The 17,383-nt window shown below is 41.3% G+C and overlaps 2 protein-coding genes across 2 annotated transcripts; one reads left to right on the forward strand and one right to left on the reverse strand.

The window, feature by feature from the left end:
* The first annotated feature begins 2,193 nt into the window (after window positions 1–2,193).
* gls2a (glutaminase 2a (liver, mitochondrial)) lies at window positions 2,194–12,817 on the forward strand. Its single transcript, XM_076092129.1, has 18 exons — window positions 2,194–2,405; window positions 3,767–3,854; window positions 5,623–5,744; window positions 7,539–7,668; window positions 7,744–7,823; window positions 7,952–8,115; window positions 8,492–8,550; window positions 9,989–10,021; window positions 10,124–10,182; window positions 10,269–10,335; window positions 10,469–10,519; window positions 10,814–10,990; window positions 11,083–11,214; window positions 11,309–11,401; window positions 11,976–12,037; window positions 12,333–12,409; window positions 12,520–12,583; window positions 12,661–12,817. The coding sequence occupies exons 1-18, from the start codon at window positions 2,194–2,196 to the stop codon at window positions 12,815–12,817; spliced, it is 1,827 nt and encodes a 608-aa protein (XP_075948244.1).
* A 1,028-nt stretch (window positions 12,818–13,845) lies between these two features.
* spryd4 (SPRY domain containing 4) lies at window positions 13,846–15,335 on the reverse strand. Its single transcript, XM_076092130.1, has 2 exons — window positions 15,185–15,335; window positions 13,846–14,775 (listed from the first exon to the last, which is right to left on the reverse strand). Exons 1-2 carry the CDS (start codon window positions 15,297–15,299, stop codon window positions 14,234–14,236), a joined length of 657 nt encoding a protein of 218 aa, XP_075948245.1. The 5' UTR covers window positions 15,300–15,335; the 3' UTR covers window positions 13,846–14,233.
* Window positions 15,336–17,383: the final 2,048 nt, after the last annotated feature.

The following is a 17,383-nucleotide window of genomic DNA, read 5'->3' on the forward strand; positions in this document are numbered from 1 at the left end:
CCATCTCTTTTTAAGTTATTGGATGCTGTTAACCTATTTGTTTTATGATCCATAAGTAGATTTTTTTATCTGAATAATAAAAATGCTACTCCAAACACATTTCACTGTCTGTCCAAAGTGGTCTCTAAACCAGGGCTTTACCCAGACCTCCAGATTACTGAGCCTGAATCAGAGCACCAGACCCGGTATGTTTATTTTTCTGTGTGAGGTGGAGGGGGGGGGAAGAGGTTAAGTTTGTGCAGGCTTGGTGAGTGCAGCGAGGGGGGCTTTCTCATACAAGATGGAGGATGAAGGGACAAAGGTGGCATTCATTGGCCCAGGAATGGAAAACATTTTCGTCTGAAAACAGAGAAGCTACAACTGGCAGAGGTAGTGCAGAGAGGCCACGGATTAGCATGCACCTCTTTGGAGGAGTCGCACGCCTAGAAATGCAGAGGAGACCACCAGAACCTATAGGCCTTGTTTATTTGGTAATGGAGATAATACCATGTCACCCTCTGGAGTCTGATTGGAAATGAATCCTGCTCAGTCAGCAAACATTAGAAGGGTAGAATGTGAATGTTTAGCATGTGTGTGCTGTGAATGTGGACATGGGCGTGGTGGGCTATCACTTGGATCCTTGATCTCCTGATTGATTTAAATTGCCTTCATAATAACCACCTTAAAAAGAGGAGGAACAAAGAGTTTAAAAAAATAAGATAAATAGCAAAAGATTAATATTTCCAATTGAGTAGTAAGTAAAATCCTTTATCTCAGTGAGCCACTGTCTTACTGAGGAGCCTCTCACACAGCAGCTGACATCAAAGACAGGAAGCCAGGGCTCAATCTCAAGAGGTCACAAATTATACACCAGATCGTGTTTGAAGCACCAGGAAACCTGCCAAAACAAACCTATGGAGAAGAAGGATCTCAGACACACGCCTGTGATGTGTGCTATCAACAAAACAACAGAGAGTCTGAGAACAGAGACTGACCTGAGCGCAGTGTCCTGGAGTGAGTACGCCACCTAGAGGACAACATAGTAAGGTTTCAGTGCGTCAGTGTGGGAAACTCACCATGGGGTGTCACCATTTAACAGCAGTAGAAATGATTCTCTAGTGTAAACCGATGTAAGCCTAGACCTGACTTACTGCCTATTTACATTAGTTACTAGGCCAGACAACAACACATGTTCATAACAGTTAATGTTTGGATTAAATTACTAATAACAGATTAAATGTGACAAATGACAGATAAAGCTGACAAATTTGTATCCTAGAGGGTTTAAATTCATTCCTGTTCTGATACCGACACCTGACAAAGTAAATGTCCCATGAGCACCGATAAAGATGATGTAATATACATTACTTATGAGCTAATAGTAAAATGTATTTGTATTATTATGATTATTATTATTATTACTGTCACGTTATTATTACCACCAGCATCACTTTCAATATAACAACCACCATCATTGTAATTGTTAACAATAATAATAACAATAATAATAACAATAATGTTGTTTTTGTAGTCGTAGTAGTAGAAGTAGTTCTGCTACAGCAAAAGCTTTGTAAAGCTGCATAATTAACATCAATAAAAGTTGCAGAAAGAAAAACACATTTCTAATGAAATATATAAAAGTATACAATTAACAGAAGTCAAGGCCTTGAATGGTCTTATTTCAGTGATAAGAGTTAAATAAACTAGTTTGCTGGTACACGTACACTCTTCCACGGCCAGTTTATGTTGACTGCTGCAATGTTTGAAGAATAAAGCTTGTTTGTGGATATATTTGAGCTCCTCCCAGCCTTTTAAACAAAGTTAAACTTAGTCTACGTTCAAATTTGGGCCACAATTATCACTACTGAAAAAAAAAAAAGACAAGCTGAGTACGCTATAATTAGAGACAAATCCAAGTAGGACTATAATTTAGGCTTTTTTCACCCTTATTAATGAGCAGCTGCAGGAGAAAGTCGAGCAGCAGTTTGACCAGTAGCTGCTGGTTATTGACCCCACCGTCTGAACCAACGTGCTGCGCGTGTCACAGACCCGCCCCCGAGCCACAGCCTGTACTTGTCCAGTTACTTTGGACAGCAGCTGTTTGTAAAGCTCCGAGGACCGAGGAGCATTGGTCACAAATAATCTCTCGATCGGCTACTGGGAAAAATTAATCCATTCTGCACTATTAAAGATTAAGCCCTTTGGTTAGTCACAATGCACTGCCTGAAAAGTCTGAGGACAACTAACCCGGGAATCTTGCAGCTCTTTAAAAATGCAGGGATCTCTGCCAGATTTGGAGCTGACAGCATTGTGTTGTCCCGGACGCAGCCACCTGTGTTTCTCCCTTGCTGGGCCGCAGCATCACCCCACACCCACAGAGCCTTCCACCACCAGAAGGACCCTGATGTGGACCCAGGACACCCCAAGTAGGTCACAGTCGGCCGTCTGTAAAAACGAATAAATCACCATTAATTAGTCCAAATATTCCCACGTGGTATTCCTGATTGAGCTGTCCTATGTACTTAGCGTTATTTGTCTCATTATTAGCTTTGATATAGTAACTCCTACTACCGTATCATTCATCATATATTGTGCAGTAAAGTCTTAAAATGTTTTGGTTTTTTTCAGCCTAGAGCAGGTTACTCTGAAGTGCATATGTGATATGTTAAAAATCAGTCAATAGCTAACACGGTTTTGGTGAAAACGCGGTTCAATCAATTGCATTCTACGGTTTGTTATTTCTTTTTGGCGATTCAAGATCCCTCCGCCAGGCTGCTCACTCCTTTTTGGCGTCAGTTTCATTTCGCGAGCAGAGGCGGAACCAGCTAGCATGGTTCTTCCAACAAACGTTTACAATTAAATATAAAACACCAACCAGCACATCTGAAGCTTACTAATCACCATGTTGTATAATGGTTGTATAATTCGCACGCAAGTAAAGCTTAAACAACTTATTGTGGTTTTAAAGGGCAGCCACAGGCTAATGACAAGACGTTAGCTTGTTAAATCCGCGCCCAGCCATAAAATAGTCCGGTATAAGTGCTACCTGTAAAACTCATTTTTACACTTCCGTTTTTGTAAAGGTTAACCAAACAACATATAATGTGTTAATTGGGGGACTTTATGTGCTGGTATGCTGTTTTATTTATTTTTTAATTGTTGGACTAACTTTTCCTTTTGCTTAGTCTTTATGCTAAGCTAACGTATTTTGACTCTAGCTAACATTACGGAACATTAACTCACAGACAAGAGAGTGGTATCGTTTACTTTTTGGCAAGAAAGCAAACGAGCATTTCCTCACCAAAAGTAACATTCTTAAAAGGCATATTATTCACAGATTTTATGGTTAGCAAGCATAGTATTTGAGTTACAAGTACACAGTTTTGGGGTAAGTGCTATTGGCAGTTGGCATGTGGGTGTTTCATTCTACATTCTACTGTTCTAAAAGTGTTATTAACATAAACATAATATAGGTGAATAATATTATAAGTCTTGTAAGATTGTAACCTATGTTTAAGATATGCAAGACCCAAACAGTAAAGGAAAGAAGCCTTTTTTGTATGATAGTATTTTATATACATACAGTCATGGCATAGGGGCCACCGCCTCTCTCTAACACACACTTTATGTGAAGAACCAGGTCAATAGATGGATGTTTACCAGTATTTTCATTTCGGGTCGTGTTATTGGCATAAACTTTTGCTCATTGTTTTGAATTGACACATTGGAGCCAGTCCAAATTCAAAGATCACAACATACATATTGTGTTTGTCGTCTCTCTTCACAGAAGTAGGTTGATGTCCAGTATGGAGGACTTGCTTTTCTACACCATCACTGAAGGCAAGGAGATGATCCCCCTGTCCCAATTCATCTCTGTGAGTCAACAGCACACTCACATTTCCTCTGTCACGCCATGACTTTCCATGAAATATGTGGCCATACTCACAAACACTGCCCTACAGCCGTATTGCATTTCAGAAAAGCACCCATGACGTTGTCGTTAAATAATCCTTGGGGTGTGATATAGGAGCCCACAACTTGAACCCAGGACGTCAGCTGTATGCAGGGTCAAGTTTAAAAGGTGTTTCGGAACTTTCTCACGTAATAGGACTGAATATAGTAGGCGTGACACTGAGGTAATCACCACTAGAAAACAACGATGACAGTCTCATTAGATTAAACAGCAGAACCTAAGGACTAAGGTAGATTTTAAGGCACATATCTCCCTATACATGGGCCCACACACACACACACACACACACACACACACACACACACACACTACTGAAGAGATGTCAAGCTTCTGTGAACTCGTGCCATAGTTCGTACTTTCAAAGTTTTATATAGTACATATCTCGTAAGAAGAACAGGACATAGACTCTGTGGTAACTAACCCGTTATTGCAAATCAACAGAGCCTCATTTAGCTTCATGTGGTGCGACCTTTCAGACACATAAAAAAAAGCAGACATGGACATTTGGTAACCAGTAGGTGTCTATGGCAACTCATTTTTAAATGGGGGCATGCATTCAGGAGAAGAGACGTGTGTAAACACAAGTGGCTGTGTGTGGTGCCACGGATGACTGGATGTGTTTGAAGAGATGACTGGGTTAGGTATCAATGCGTGTAGATAACTGCAAAAAACATTCATCCTAACAAATCACTTAGACTCATAGTCAGCCTGTAAGAATGTTTCCGGATTTAAAATAAATAAATAATTGTTTTTATAGCCAGATTTAGGGTTTGTTTACTCCATTTTCTGTTGTGTAAATAAGCAAATTTGCGTTGGATATTAAATGAATTGTTTTTGAAAAAAATTATATTTTTTTTCCAATCATGGCTGGTTAAAATACAAATACCTGGCAGTGAATTGTATGGCAAATACTGTAGTGCAACTTAAGTAATACATTATACAGAGGAAGGTAAATATCTTCTCCTAAACCATTTACATTTTATGTTTTTATATTATATATTTTCTGTATAATCTTTTTTGTAAAAATATACTGTATAGCCCCCTGAAACACTATCATTGAAAATGTAAGTGACGATTCATTATTGTCTTGATTAATCGTTTAGCGGCTCACAAACCTAAACAGAAAGCCTCCTCGCACATTCAGTTGAAGGATAAATCTCTACAATAAGTGCACAAACAACTACGAGGGCAGCCCCCATCTTTTTGTCCTTCTCTGAAGTTCAGAACCACTTACGGACATTCAACAAAACACCAAGCTTGCAGCCATGTGCTCGTGAGTCCGTTTGGTCACGGAATCAGTTACCAGATGACTCCGGAGCCTCTCTGGTCGTCAGTTTGGTACTCATGGTGTCCCCAAAATAGATGCACGTGGTTCATACAGTGACTGTCAGCTTGACGTTTGACTTACGAGAGGTATTCCAGCCATCTGGTGCACGCCTGTATTTCCTTCTTATTCCCATGTGGGAGGCCCCTGAGCCTGTGAAGGCCCCTAACAATATCCATCTACACATGCTCGATATCCGGCTAATTGACATTACATCAGCACTGCTGTGCATGACACAAAGTGTTTGATAAAGTTTGTCATCTACAATTCCCTTCTTCTTCTTCTTCTTCTTCTTCTTCTTTGTGTATTCTTTTGCTCAAAACCACCTCATCCACTTCTTCTCCAGGCTTTGAGAAAAACAGGTTTGTTGACGTCTGACCCTCGGCTACGTGACTGTGTCCATCAGATGCGACAATCCTCACGTGACTCTGTCGGGCCAGTCATGATGGACAAGAAGCTGTTCAGAAGGTGAGAAAAGCGTTTATTTATGGAGACATGGTAATGCACACAGTTATTCAAAGGGGGAGTATTCAACCTTTGCCTACATGTGAGAAGCAGACAGAACACCCTTGTTTAAAATACACACTCTAATGTTTCTGATTGCATAATCTAAAAATTAATTGGATGACAACGTGCATGGTTAGTTAGGGTCTTTCATACGTTTTTGTGGTTAAGTAAAGGAGTAACAGGAGGAGTAGTCCGTGGCCAGCGATATTTGAGTCCAAGAGACAGAGACAGAGACGTGCGTTTTATGGCTAACAGCTGCTACTCGCCAAATTCACATGCACACATGGCAGCCAAAGCAGTAGAGGGTGCAAAAAGACAGAGGGGATTCTGGGACTGTTGATTAAAGGGCATCATTCTGGTTGAGCTCCAGACTGTTGCATTACAGAAGTAGACTCAAAAGATCTGTAAGCTCCATGCAAACGGCATCATTTGTAAGTGTAATTCAGTCAGTCTCTGGAACAGCAGAGGGTCACACAGTCTGGCAGTCTTCGTCAAACTTAATTGGCCGTGTCCATCTGTCTTTGCTTGTTTTCTTTGATTTGTGAGGTTATCCTTTTCCTTAAGAACACTTAAGAGCTCACTATGCTTCTAGAAATAGAGAGAGCTTTTTTTTCCCCGAAAGTGACCCATATGAATAATGCAAGCTCTCTCCGCTGTCTTCTCCTGGTGTCCCAAAACCTCATGCTAGCATCGCCTTGGATCAGCGAGGGGCTGCAGGCCGGATATTTTAGTTCAGACCAGCTGTGACAGAACGCACATAACTTTCCTTGAGAGCTTACAGCATTGCTGACAAATTATAGCAATGGAAATCTATAATAACTATTACGATCTGCTGACAGGCAGGTGTGTCTGTTTACTCTTTTAATCGTGTATTTATTAGTCTGAAGCAAGTCATTTTGAATTCACTGCGATGGGAAGAAAAAAAGGTGAAAGCCCAGTGAGGAGTTGAGCATTTCAATTAGATGGAAATTGATTGGACGTTCAGTTGCATATATAGCATTTCTGAGCGGGAACCAGTCTCAGTGATTGAGGCCGTTTTGTTTCAGTCAAAGAAGCGAAACCTTTTTGACTTGGACTGAATTCAAGCAAAAAAATGTGAAGTGTAAGTACAGGAGGCTAATATTACAAAGCCTGGTGTTCCTTCTTATTATATAAAATGCTGTCATATTAAAAAAAAAAGCCGTATAACTCGTTGGGAACTAGTTAACATAACTGTTGGCTTAGGTACAGCAGTTAAATTAGCCATACTAGCCTGTAGCTATCTTTGTTAAAGAGCTTAACTTACTCCTATAAAAGTGTTGAAATTACGCAAAAACTTACCTGTCGTGGTTTCTGGACATGCAGATAGTTTTGTTTTTACTGAGATATTCGTCTCAGAGATTTCTGCCTCCACTCCGATGTAATGGAGGTGACTCAAATTTTATTTGAGATTCTCATAAATTACATTTATGTTGATTGTTACTCTGGATAATAAACAAGACACACTGTCAACAGTTGTTGTGGGAACTGTTTTTTCAGTAGAAGGTAGTTTAATTTACAACTGCACTACAGGGCAAAGACATTGAAAAACTCATTCTTTTTTTTAACACTCTGAGCACCAAAAACAGAATTAGATTTTTCAACTGTCTCCGAGTGGCGGCAGAAATCGTAAAGGCTGACATCTTAAAACCTGGGTAGATAAAACTAAAATGATCTGCGTGGTTATTTACCACTATGGCTGAGTGTGATGTCCGTGTGTAATGCATCCTGTTGCAGGTGTGCTGGCAACAACATCATGCTGCTGACTAAGGCCTTCAGAAAAAAGTTCATCATTCCAAACTTTGATGAGATGACCCAGCAGATCGATAGGATGTATGACAATGCACAACAGCAGGCGGCAGGACAAGTAAGTAATAAACTAACCCGCGCATACTGATTCATTGTCTGCTCGTTCATTAATGTAACACCTGTCTTCATGCAGGTAGCTAACTACATTCCTCAGCTGGCTAAGTTCAGCCCTGATCTGTGGGGAGTATCTCTGTGCACAATCGATGGACAGAGGTACTGTTCCATCTTCACTTGAATGAATGTTTCCATTCTGAGACCATCCACCGTGTGTATCCCCTCACTCACACTCCTCCATTTTTGTTTGTCGGCATGCTTCTCCATTACATCCTCGTGTAACGCAGACACTCTGTGGGTGACACCAAGGTTCCCTTCTGTCTGCAGTCGTGCGTGAAGCCTCTGGAGTACGCCTTCGCTGTGCACGAGTTCGGCAGTGAGCACGTTCACCACTTCGTGGGCAAAGAGCCCAGTGGATTCAAGTTCAACAAACTGTCACTAAATGACGAAGGTAAGCAACCGAGACTCCAGTTACCACTCCAGTTATATCCCCTCGACACAGAAACAAGCACTGACGATTATAATCAGCAAACAAATCCTTTTCAGCCCTTGATCAGTATTTCTACAGACGTTTCTTTGTTGGAAGAGCAAATAACAAGCTCTCATTTTATTGGAAAAAAAGTTGTCCAGTTGAAATTTTAGCCAAAATGTAGCCATTTGCTATTACATACTCCCATCTGAAGCAGATAAATTGTACTTCATGTGTTCAGCTTATTAGCTGATGTTATTAAGTCCCTCTGTTGAAATATTACCTCCAATCTCAGCAGTTTATTGCTCTTGTGGTTTAGGGGCAAATGAGTGATAACATGCTCTCGTTTCTTGTGCAGATAAACCACACAACCCGATGGTGAATGCCGGCGCTATCGTCATCAGTTCTTTAATTAAGGTGAAACGGAAAGGCTTGTCAGCAACGAATACATTGATGTGATAGCAGATGCAGAGCTTTTCCTTTTAGACTCTACACACAACAAACCCAGTTGGATGTCATTAATGAGGATGTCAGGGTAAAAAACAAAGAGTGGAATCTCAGGCCGCGGCGTTCATGCCCACGGCTCTCTGTTTTTAAACCCCGACCATGTGTTATTCCCCTTCAATTATTACTGGGCAGCATAGCGTTCTGCTGCAGCCCCTCACTGGGCGTAAACACAGTTCAAAAGGACAATCATGTCAGGCCTTAAAAAGTAATGATGAAAAACAAGAAACTAAACCGGATCATCAGACATGTTTCTATGTTCCACCAATAAAAGAGGTCAGTACATGATGCTCCCACATTGCTCTTAGCTGCATCCTCAGTAGGCAGTGAGGATCCATTTCACCAAATTTGCTAAATGAAAGCTGCGATGCCCGACACGAGATCACTTCCTCTCGTGTATATTTTGACAAATTTCAGTCATCGTAGCAAATGCTTTCCTTGCGACTCACAAATGTATTTGAAATTTGCTGACACAAATGATAGTGAAACGTAACACTGGCACTATTTGCAAACTGTGTGACAGCAGTGCTCAAAAATCATCAAAAATGTTAAAGGTTTTTAAGGCCCAAACGATCATTGGACTGAGTTGAAGTTCAGTGAGAAGTCACTGAATTTATTGAAAGCTGAAGCAATCAGTGACGTCATACTCTATCTAATCATTCTATTGGCTGGTAACTTGCCGTCCATCGCGGCTGGACTATGGTCATCACCATCTGACTGATCAGACTGACATATCTGTGAACTTTGGCCTTGTTGTAAGCGGAGTTTAGCCATATATGGTTGTGTATTTTTCCTCTGTGGAGTTTTCCTGACGTTTCCCAAGCTGTCTGAAGAGAAACTCTGGACTTTTTTATCATATGTAAGGTTCAGGAAGGGACACTGTGTGTGGGCAGCGTGTGCTTCTGGCCAATTGCAGCCCTCAGAACAGAAGGTGTGTTAACCCCCCTCGCTTGTGTTTGTGTGTGTATGTAGAGGGGTTACACAGTCTGTTCCTATATTTGCAAAGAATTCATATGTATACATACTGAGGAGGTTACACACTTAAACGCTGGATAGTTTACACACAGGACAGAGAAAATACAAAGCTGATAAAAGCCGTTATTGACTTTCTGAGCAGCTGTACCTACAAACGTTGAATTGACACAAATGTATATGTTTTGTTGAATAACTAGTTGTCAGGGCACCAGAGAGATGTTTAGCCTGAGTCACCCTCTCAACTCACAGTAATATTTGATATCATCATTAACATTTATAGGTAGAGTCATTAAATAGGAATGTGACTAGGGTCCCTATTCTTCAGCTTTACAATTGAGTTATAATCCCTTTCTGTTTTCCCCCTCTCTGTTGACAGCCAGATTCAAATAAGGCAGAGAGGTTTGACTATGTGAGTAAATGCTTTTTATTCTAAATTTTCAAACTTTTTCTTAATTTCACGTATTTGTTTGGTCGTCCTGCTCCACCGTTTGTAAATATGATGTGATTGCAGGTAATGGAGTACTTGAAAAGGCTGTCTGGTACAGAATATGTGGGCTTTAGCAATGCAACGTGAGTACCGCGCTTCAAGAAATGCAACCTTAGTGTCCCGTGTCACGTGAAATGCAACTTTCTAAATTCCTGTTGTCTTCTTGCAGTTTCCAGTCGGAGAGGGACACGGGTGATAGAAATTATGCAATTGGTTATTACCTCAAAGAGAAAAAAGTGAGTTTTTTATGTTTTATGTTTAATTAACCTTAATTAATCACCTTAATCACCTTAAGTGCTTGTTCATTGCTCAGGTTTTTATTGACATTGATCCTGATTATGTGCTGACTCTTGATTTTAATCCTTGTAGTGCTTTCCTGACAATGCAGATATGACAGCAGCCCTCGACTTCTACTTTCAGGTAAAACTCTTTGTCTTTGACATCATAGTACTAGTACTGTTTCACAGAAAGGTTCGTTGTTTTTGAAAATAAGTCTATTCTCTTTCTCGTCGAGAGTTAAATGAGAAGATCGACACCACTCTCATGTCTGTATGATAAATATGAAGCTACAGATATAACATGGTCATTTTCCAGGCTAGCTGTTTCCCCCTGCTTCCAGTCTTTATGCTAAGCTAAGCTAACCAGCCAACTGTTGGAAATAAAGCAAACAAGTGTATTTCCCAGAAGTCAGCATTCCTTATAATGTTTTTCCAGTTGTGCTCCATCGAGGTGACCTGTGAGTCAGGCAGTGTCATGGCTGCCACACTGGCCAACGGGGGTATTTGTCCAATCACAGGCGAGCGTGTGCTGAGCTCTGAAGCCGTTCGCAACACCCTGAGCCTCATGCATTCCTGCGGCATGTACGACTTCTCCGGACAGTTTGCCTTCCACGTGAGTCCCCTTGGATCCTGTTGCTCCGAGTGGTGGCACGACTTGAAACATTGAATCCAGGTTGAGAGTTTTTGTTTGCTCCTCTTGTTCAGGTGGGCTTGCCTGCTAAATCTGGCGTTTCGGGTGCTGTTCTGCTGGTTGTCCCCAACGTCATGGGTATGATGTGCTGGTCTCCACCGTTAGATCGGCTTGGAAACAGTGTTCGTGGCATTCACTTCTGTCAGGTATGCAGTCGCCACCACCGTTTTATTGAAATTCATCTTAAAATGTGTCTGCATGCTTCAAATATTACACTTCAATCAACTTTTGATTCACTAGGAGCTGTTGTCTCATTTCAACTTCCACAATTACGACAACCTGAGACACTTCACCAAGAAGCACGACCCCAGGAGAAGATCAGATGAAGAACCCGTAAGTTCTGTGTAACAAGTGTGGAGGCTGCAACCGTCATTCAGACTAGTAGGAAACATGCAGTCTATTCCTGAAACGTCCTGGAACATATACTGCATGGGCTCATGGAGCAAACCAACCACATACTCCACTGATAGCGTATTTCAATCTGCGACTTGTTTACGGTTTGCATTTTCGCCAATGCTTCCCCTTGTCTCGCAAACTTGTTGAATATTTAATGCATTACAAGAACATTGGCACCGGACAAAAACAGCTCCTTGCCCGCCCGCCCATGTCCCTGAAAAAGTTAAAGAGGCGTTTCCGTCACGGACACGAACATCCGTCCTTGCTCCATCTTCTTCTCCTTTTGAGTTTTATGGCAGTAAGTGTTGCATTCTCACCATCAGCTGGACTGTCAGGTTAGGTTTCTAGCAGGTTATCCCAGGAATTTACCAGGAACTATGTGTGAAAAAGGATGATGAATACTATGAATACTTCTCGGGCCGATTTAGGAATAATGCAGAATCATTTTTATATAAAAAGTTTAAGAAACAGTCAACTCTCATGCAGTAATGTTTGCCTTTTGATCCATTAGAACAAGTCAGTGGTAAACCTGATGTTTGCAGCCTACAGTGGTGACCTCTCTGCTCTGAGGGGGTAAGTAACATCAGAAACACTGCCTTTCATTTCTCATCACAAAGCTCCGACACCAGAGGAGTATATAATAATATATATGATAATATCATCCGTCTGTTAATTATGAAGCTGGAGCCAGGAGCAACTGGAGTAATGTCCGCTAACAACTAAATACAGACGAGAGAGAGTGGGAACTCTTTGCAAGAAAGCAAAAAAGCGTATTCCCCAAAATGTTGGAATATTCTTCTTGACTAGTTTCGGAGAGTTTGCCATCACTCGAGTCAACCTTTCCACGTGTCCTCTGTTGTCCCTCCAGGTTTGCCCTTTCAGCTGTGAACATGGAGCAGAGAGACTATGACTCTCGCACAGCGCTCCACGTTGCTGCTGCAGAAGGTGACACTTCATTATTCGTTCATTCATTCTACGTTCAACAATCTCTGCTGTGATATTCAAACGAGAACAAATGAAATACGGCATTGGGCTTGCTCACATTCGTCTTTCAGGTCATGCGGAAGCCGTTATCTTCCTAACTGAAGTATGTAAAGTGAATCCCAACATGAAAGACAGGTAGAGATTTTAAATCAAAAACGTATTCTTGGATTAAAAATGTTCCATATAACATATAACATTGTGTTTTCTATCAGATGGGGGAACATACCTCTAGATGATGCCATGCAGTTTGGCCATGATGGTGTTGTTTCAGTCCTGCAAGAGTACCAGCGTGAGTACACTGACAGCAGCACAGCTTGTGCCACAGAGGAGCAGAAGACCCCGCTGGACACGTTGGAGAGCATCGTCTAAACCACAAGGGATCACAAGGGTTTGTAATGGAAATGAATCTATTTTATTATGAGAGGACTAAAAGGGACACGGGACAATTGAGAAACCTGATAAATGACTATGTTTATTTTTGATATGGTAATATATGTTATATAATATATTTAGACTGTTGAAAAGCTATTCAGTGCGGGATTAAGTCCCTCTTTGATGTATTCCTGCAGACTGGAGACATTATTCAACAGTGTAAGGTATCAACAAAGCACTATATAATCAGGCAATCTGTTGTTTTATGTGGAGAAAATAATACATTCATTTGAGCCATGATTGACTTTTGTTGCAATATTAATGAACAGTTTTTTGTGTGCTCAGTTTATGACATAAAATGTGATGTAAATATCTAATATATTGAGCCTACGTATTGTTAAAATATGGACATATATTTTGCTTAATCAATACTTCAGTTAATCAGGGGATTTTATGCCTTGTGTAAATATTCCCAAAGCTGCTTCATTAATTAATCTAACTCAACAGGTGATTCAGTGGCACTTGTGACTAACGCTGAAAGGACTGTTTCATTGTAGTTTATCCCAGTTCATTTAGCTCACAGGCCAGTTTATTCACTGCAGAGACCTCGTGTTGAAGTAGTTGTTTTCTTTTTAGCTCTTTTTATTGGTCACTTGTGTATCACAGAGACATCTGTCTGTCTCAGGCACTGGGAACTGTGCACATCTGGGTTATTCCAACACAAAATATATAATAAAGTTTATGCAAATGAATGTTGCAAACTAGACACACAGATGTCTTTGAAGTGGTACTTTTTTTAATTAAAGCTTTTGAATTGTTAGTTTGCAGTACTGAGAAAGTCAGACACAAGTAAGTCAAGTGATAAAAAAAATGTAATATTCTTCAATCTCAAATGCATTTTATGAATTGTGTTGTATTTCATTTAACTCGGTGAAAGGCGGTGAAATGATTCCTAAACTGTAGTTTAGTCTGTCACTGTAAATATGTATCATTCTGGTGTAAATAAAAGAGAAACGTAAAAGCAGTTTCAGTGAAGTTATTTTATTAAACAATATACAGTATGAGCATGAGACTGAAAAAGCTTTCTAACTGTAATACCAGAACAAACTTCACAGTTAAATCTTCCTCTCAAAAATAACCACACACCCTTTTCATGTCAGCTACTCTGAGAGGTAATACATGAGGTACACACAAATGCAGCTTCTGTGATGTGATCGCATGAGGCTGGATGACATACAAAGTATGAACTTGCATTGTCATAATTATGAACCAACTGGACCACGGAAATGACCCACCACCTGTAATTAGCTGCAAATGACTCCTACATAGATATCGCTTCTTTTCCTGTACTGTTGTGATAAACGTTGCTACTGTACCAAGCTCAGTCTCATCACCATCACAGTTCATCCTGCTTCACTTCAGGCCTTCGGGCTCCTTCAGACCAGAGTGTGTGAGCAGCTCCCCGTCCCAAAGTCCAAATGCGGGGCAGAGGGTAGTCTTGAACTGGGCCCTGATGCTGTAAATGATTGCGTGTTTTTCGACGTCCATCAGCTCCAGAAGGCCCGCTTCGTAGTCCAGCAGGATGCCTATGCGTTCTGGCTTGCCCACCAGCGCCACGGGGACTATCTTGTTGCTGGTCATAGCAAACCACTTGCGCTGGGCATAGCCAAATACCCAGGAGGAGCTGTTGGTGCCCACACAGTCCTCTCTGGACATCAGCGCCTCGGCCACACCCAGGCGAAACTCTTGAGACTTTTTCACCGTCACCTCCCAGTAGTGGCGCCCGCCGCTGATCTTCTCATCGCCAAACACGACGGCCCAGTCTCGGAAGCGCTCCGGGTTGCTTGGCACGTGGGTGGGGTCCAGACCCAGCATGCGGTAGATGACGGCAGTGTTTTTCTTGAAGAGGTCCAGACTGCTGTGAGCCGTCAGCTCATCGAGCCTGAACTGGAGATCTACAGAGAATAAGAATAGAAAAATGTTTTCTCAATGACTTTCAGTTTGAAATTTAATGGAAGCCTCATTTATCGTGTTATTAGCATCTAAACAAAGTTATGGGTCTGTTTAAAACAATTTGACAAGTGTATCCACCAGAGGAAAGCTCAACGTTTCCTCAACTTCCTTCACTTTTGTTTGCTATTTGTTTTGCCAAGAAGACGTGTTGACTGTTACTTCTTTACAACCCATTTATCGAGCTTGTTGTTGTGACAGGAAGGACCAGTTACAACAGGAACGGTCCAGAACAATAACAAACAGTCATTTGCTGTCAGTAGCTGTGCTTTGCCTGCTGGGACACTGACCTCTGAGCTGCAGCTCAGAAGCTAACAAACTATTCTTATTATCATTTACAAAACATCCACTCACTGTTCCCCGTCGAGGTGGACAAGTAGCATCTCCTCGGCCTGTGTGTGACTGACAAAGAGGGGACAGTTCGTCCTGCCAGTCGACATAGACGGGCTGCTTTCACGAGTATCGCCATGTTTTTCAGTGCTGCCGCTGCTGCTGCTCACAAGTTTTCTTCTTCTTCTGGTACTTAAAATGTAGCAGCAGCGCGCTCTGTCGCCCCCTGCAGGCCTGGAGAGGGAACACCACAGACCCGCCACACACAATAATGAGACACATCAGCACCAAGGACAGCATGAAGGACGGCTCAACGTTTGCAACCGTTTCACTTCTCAGTAAGTAAACCTCTGAAACCCCAACTGACCCTGACTTTATTTGACTGAATTATGGGGAAAATGTGAATTAAATGAGATTCACAAGACATCTATAATTTGATGAAACGATGCAGCCTTAAAAAAAAATACAGGGAATCTTTGATATTTCACTCAGTAGTAACATTAGAGCTGCAACTAACGGTATTAGTCTGCCGTTTATTTTCTTGACAAGGCAACAATAAAGTAACACATTCTCACAATTGAGAAGCTGGGGCCAGGTGTCATTTTTACTTACAATGACTTAAACCATAATAGTCTTCAGTAAAGAGCTTGAACAAGCTTAAAGTGGCAATCTCGGAGATTTTCATTGAAATAAATGTCTGTTGAGTCACCGTCACCGGAGGAGGTAACACAATGGTGATGGAGACTATGGCCGACTGATGAAAGTTTTGCAATATTTGCAGTTTTACAAACTGGGTGTCTGCGGCGACATTCCTGGAAAACATGCTGTACTCGAGTTTTTCTCCATTGTATAGACAATTCTGAAAACTTGAAGCTCATTTATCAACAAAAAGACTTAAATAGAATCGAAGTAGCACGGACATGGAACAGTTTCCCGCGGTCATTTGACTAGTGCAAAAGAAAATGGCGTTTGTTGTCCGTCAGTGGGGCCCTAGACTGTTATCCCAGCTCGTTGGGAAGAAGCATTGGAGACGTGTGGCTGGCTGGTTAGCTAGGTAGCTAGTCCTTCTCAGGAGTGGTGGAAAGTGAGGCGGAGGGAGCTTTAGACCCAGCGCTGCCGCCGGCCACCAGCCCATTGTTCAGCTCATTTTCTGTAACCAGCTTAGCATTAAAGCATAGTGGAATTAGCCAGCTTATCCGCGATTTGCCTTATGCTGCGATCCATTTGAACTGGGAAGTAGGAATTTCCAAGTTCTCAGTTGGAAATTTCACCTGGAACGCCTCCTGAAGTTGGATTTTTCACTCGGAAAGTCTCAAATTCTATAATGTCGTGCTATTTTTAAGAATTGTGTGCATAGTTTCATTTTTTTGTGTGTGGAAAAAATGTAGTACAGCATTTTCTCAAGGGAAAGTTGCCACAGACATCGAGTTTGCAATACAGCAAAGTGGCCAATATGCCCCATCACCATTGAGGTACCTCCTCCAGTGATAAACAGTGGCTTAACAGACATGTATCTCAATGAAAATCTTCAAGATATCCACTCTAAGTTGGTTTAGTTTATAGAGAGAAGCCCGCTACAACGGTCGCAACGGCAATTCTGCTACGATGATTTGAAAGGGAATGTCTGTTCTACTCCTGTTCTGTGTCTCTAGACAGACTGCTAAACTCTAGCTCAAAAACATAAAGTACACAAGAGTAAAAAACAATAACAGAATGTTCAACTGAAACAAACTGCTGGTGACTGAATAACCAAATCACATTATTCCTTCCAGGAAACCTTATTGGATAAATGATATGGACCTGTAAACCTGTAAAGTTTCACCGTTATATTTCTCAGCATACTATAAGGGTCTAAAGACCTTCCAGGTTGCTGAAAACCGCCACATTCCCAGAAGAAGTCTGACCTTAGTTATTTGATTTTTAAAAAGTTTATGTTTGGCATTTGGCTCTAAACAAAGAGCAGTGGGGATCCATACTAAGTGCGAGCTTCAAACGTGGGTAAGGACCGCTGTTGAATACTTAAACTTCCAACTCGTATTTGGATTCGATAACAAAAAGTATCTTTTGGCTTCTGCAGTATTATTACAACAGTTTGTTACTCCACAGCCGTGGTTGAGGATGTATACAGATCACTTACTATATGTATAAATACAGAACTTGAGTAAATGACTTGGTCACAGTCACATCTCAAAAAACCGTACACCTTTGGTTTGCTTAAGCTTC

This window comes from Anarhichas minor, unplaced genomic scaffold (genome assembly GCF_050575085.1).
Source record: "Anarhichas minor isolate MPS153535 unplaced genomic scaffold, ASM5057508v1 ptg000003l, whole genome shotgun sequence".
NCBI lineage: Eukaryota > Metazoa > Chordata > Actinopteri > Perciformes > Anarhichadidae > Anarhichas > Anarhichas minor.

Excerpts from the sequence above, each read along its gene's own strand:
- gls2a (XM_076092129.1), top strand. The coding sequence starts at position 2,194 with ATGCACTGCCTGAAAAGTCTGAGGACAACTAACCCGGGAATCTTGCAG. Across the intron at positions 3,855-5,622 it reads CCCTGTCCCAATTCATCTCT|GCTTTGAGAAAAACAGGTTT; the intron begins GTGAGTCAACAG and ends CTTCTTCTCCAG. Across the intron at positions 8,551-9,988 it reads TCATCAGTTCTTTAATTAAG|CCAGATTCAAATAAGGCAGA; the intron begins GTGAAACGGAAA and ends CTCTGTTGACAG.
- spryd4 (XM_076092130.1), bottom strand. The coding sequence starts at position 15,299 with ATGGCGATACTCGTGAAAGCAGCCCGTCTATGTCGACTGGCAGGACGA. Across the intron at positions 14,776-15,184 it reads GTCCACCTCGACGGGGAACA|ATCTCCAGTTCAGGCTCGAT; the intron begins GTGAGTGGATGT and ends TATTCTCTGTAG.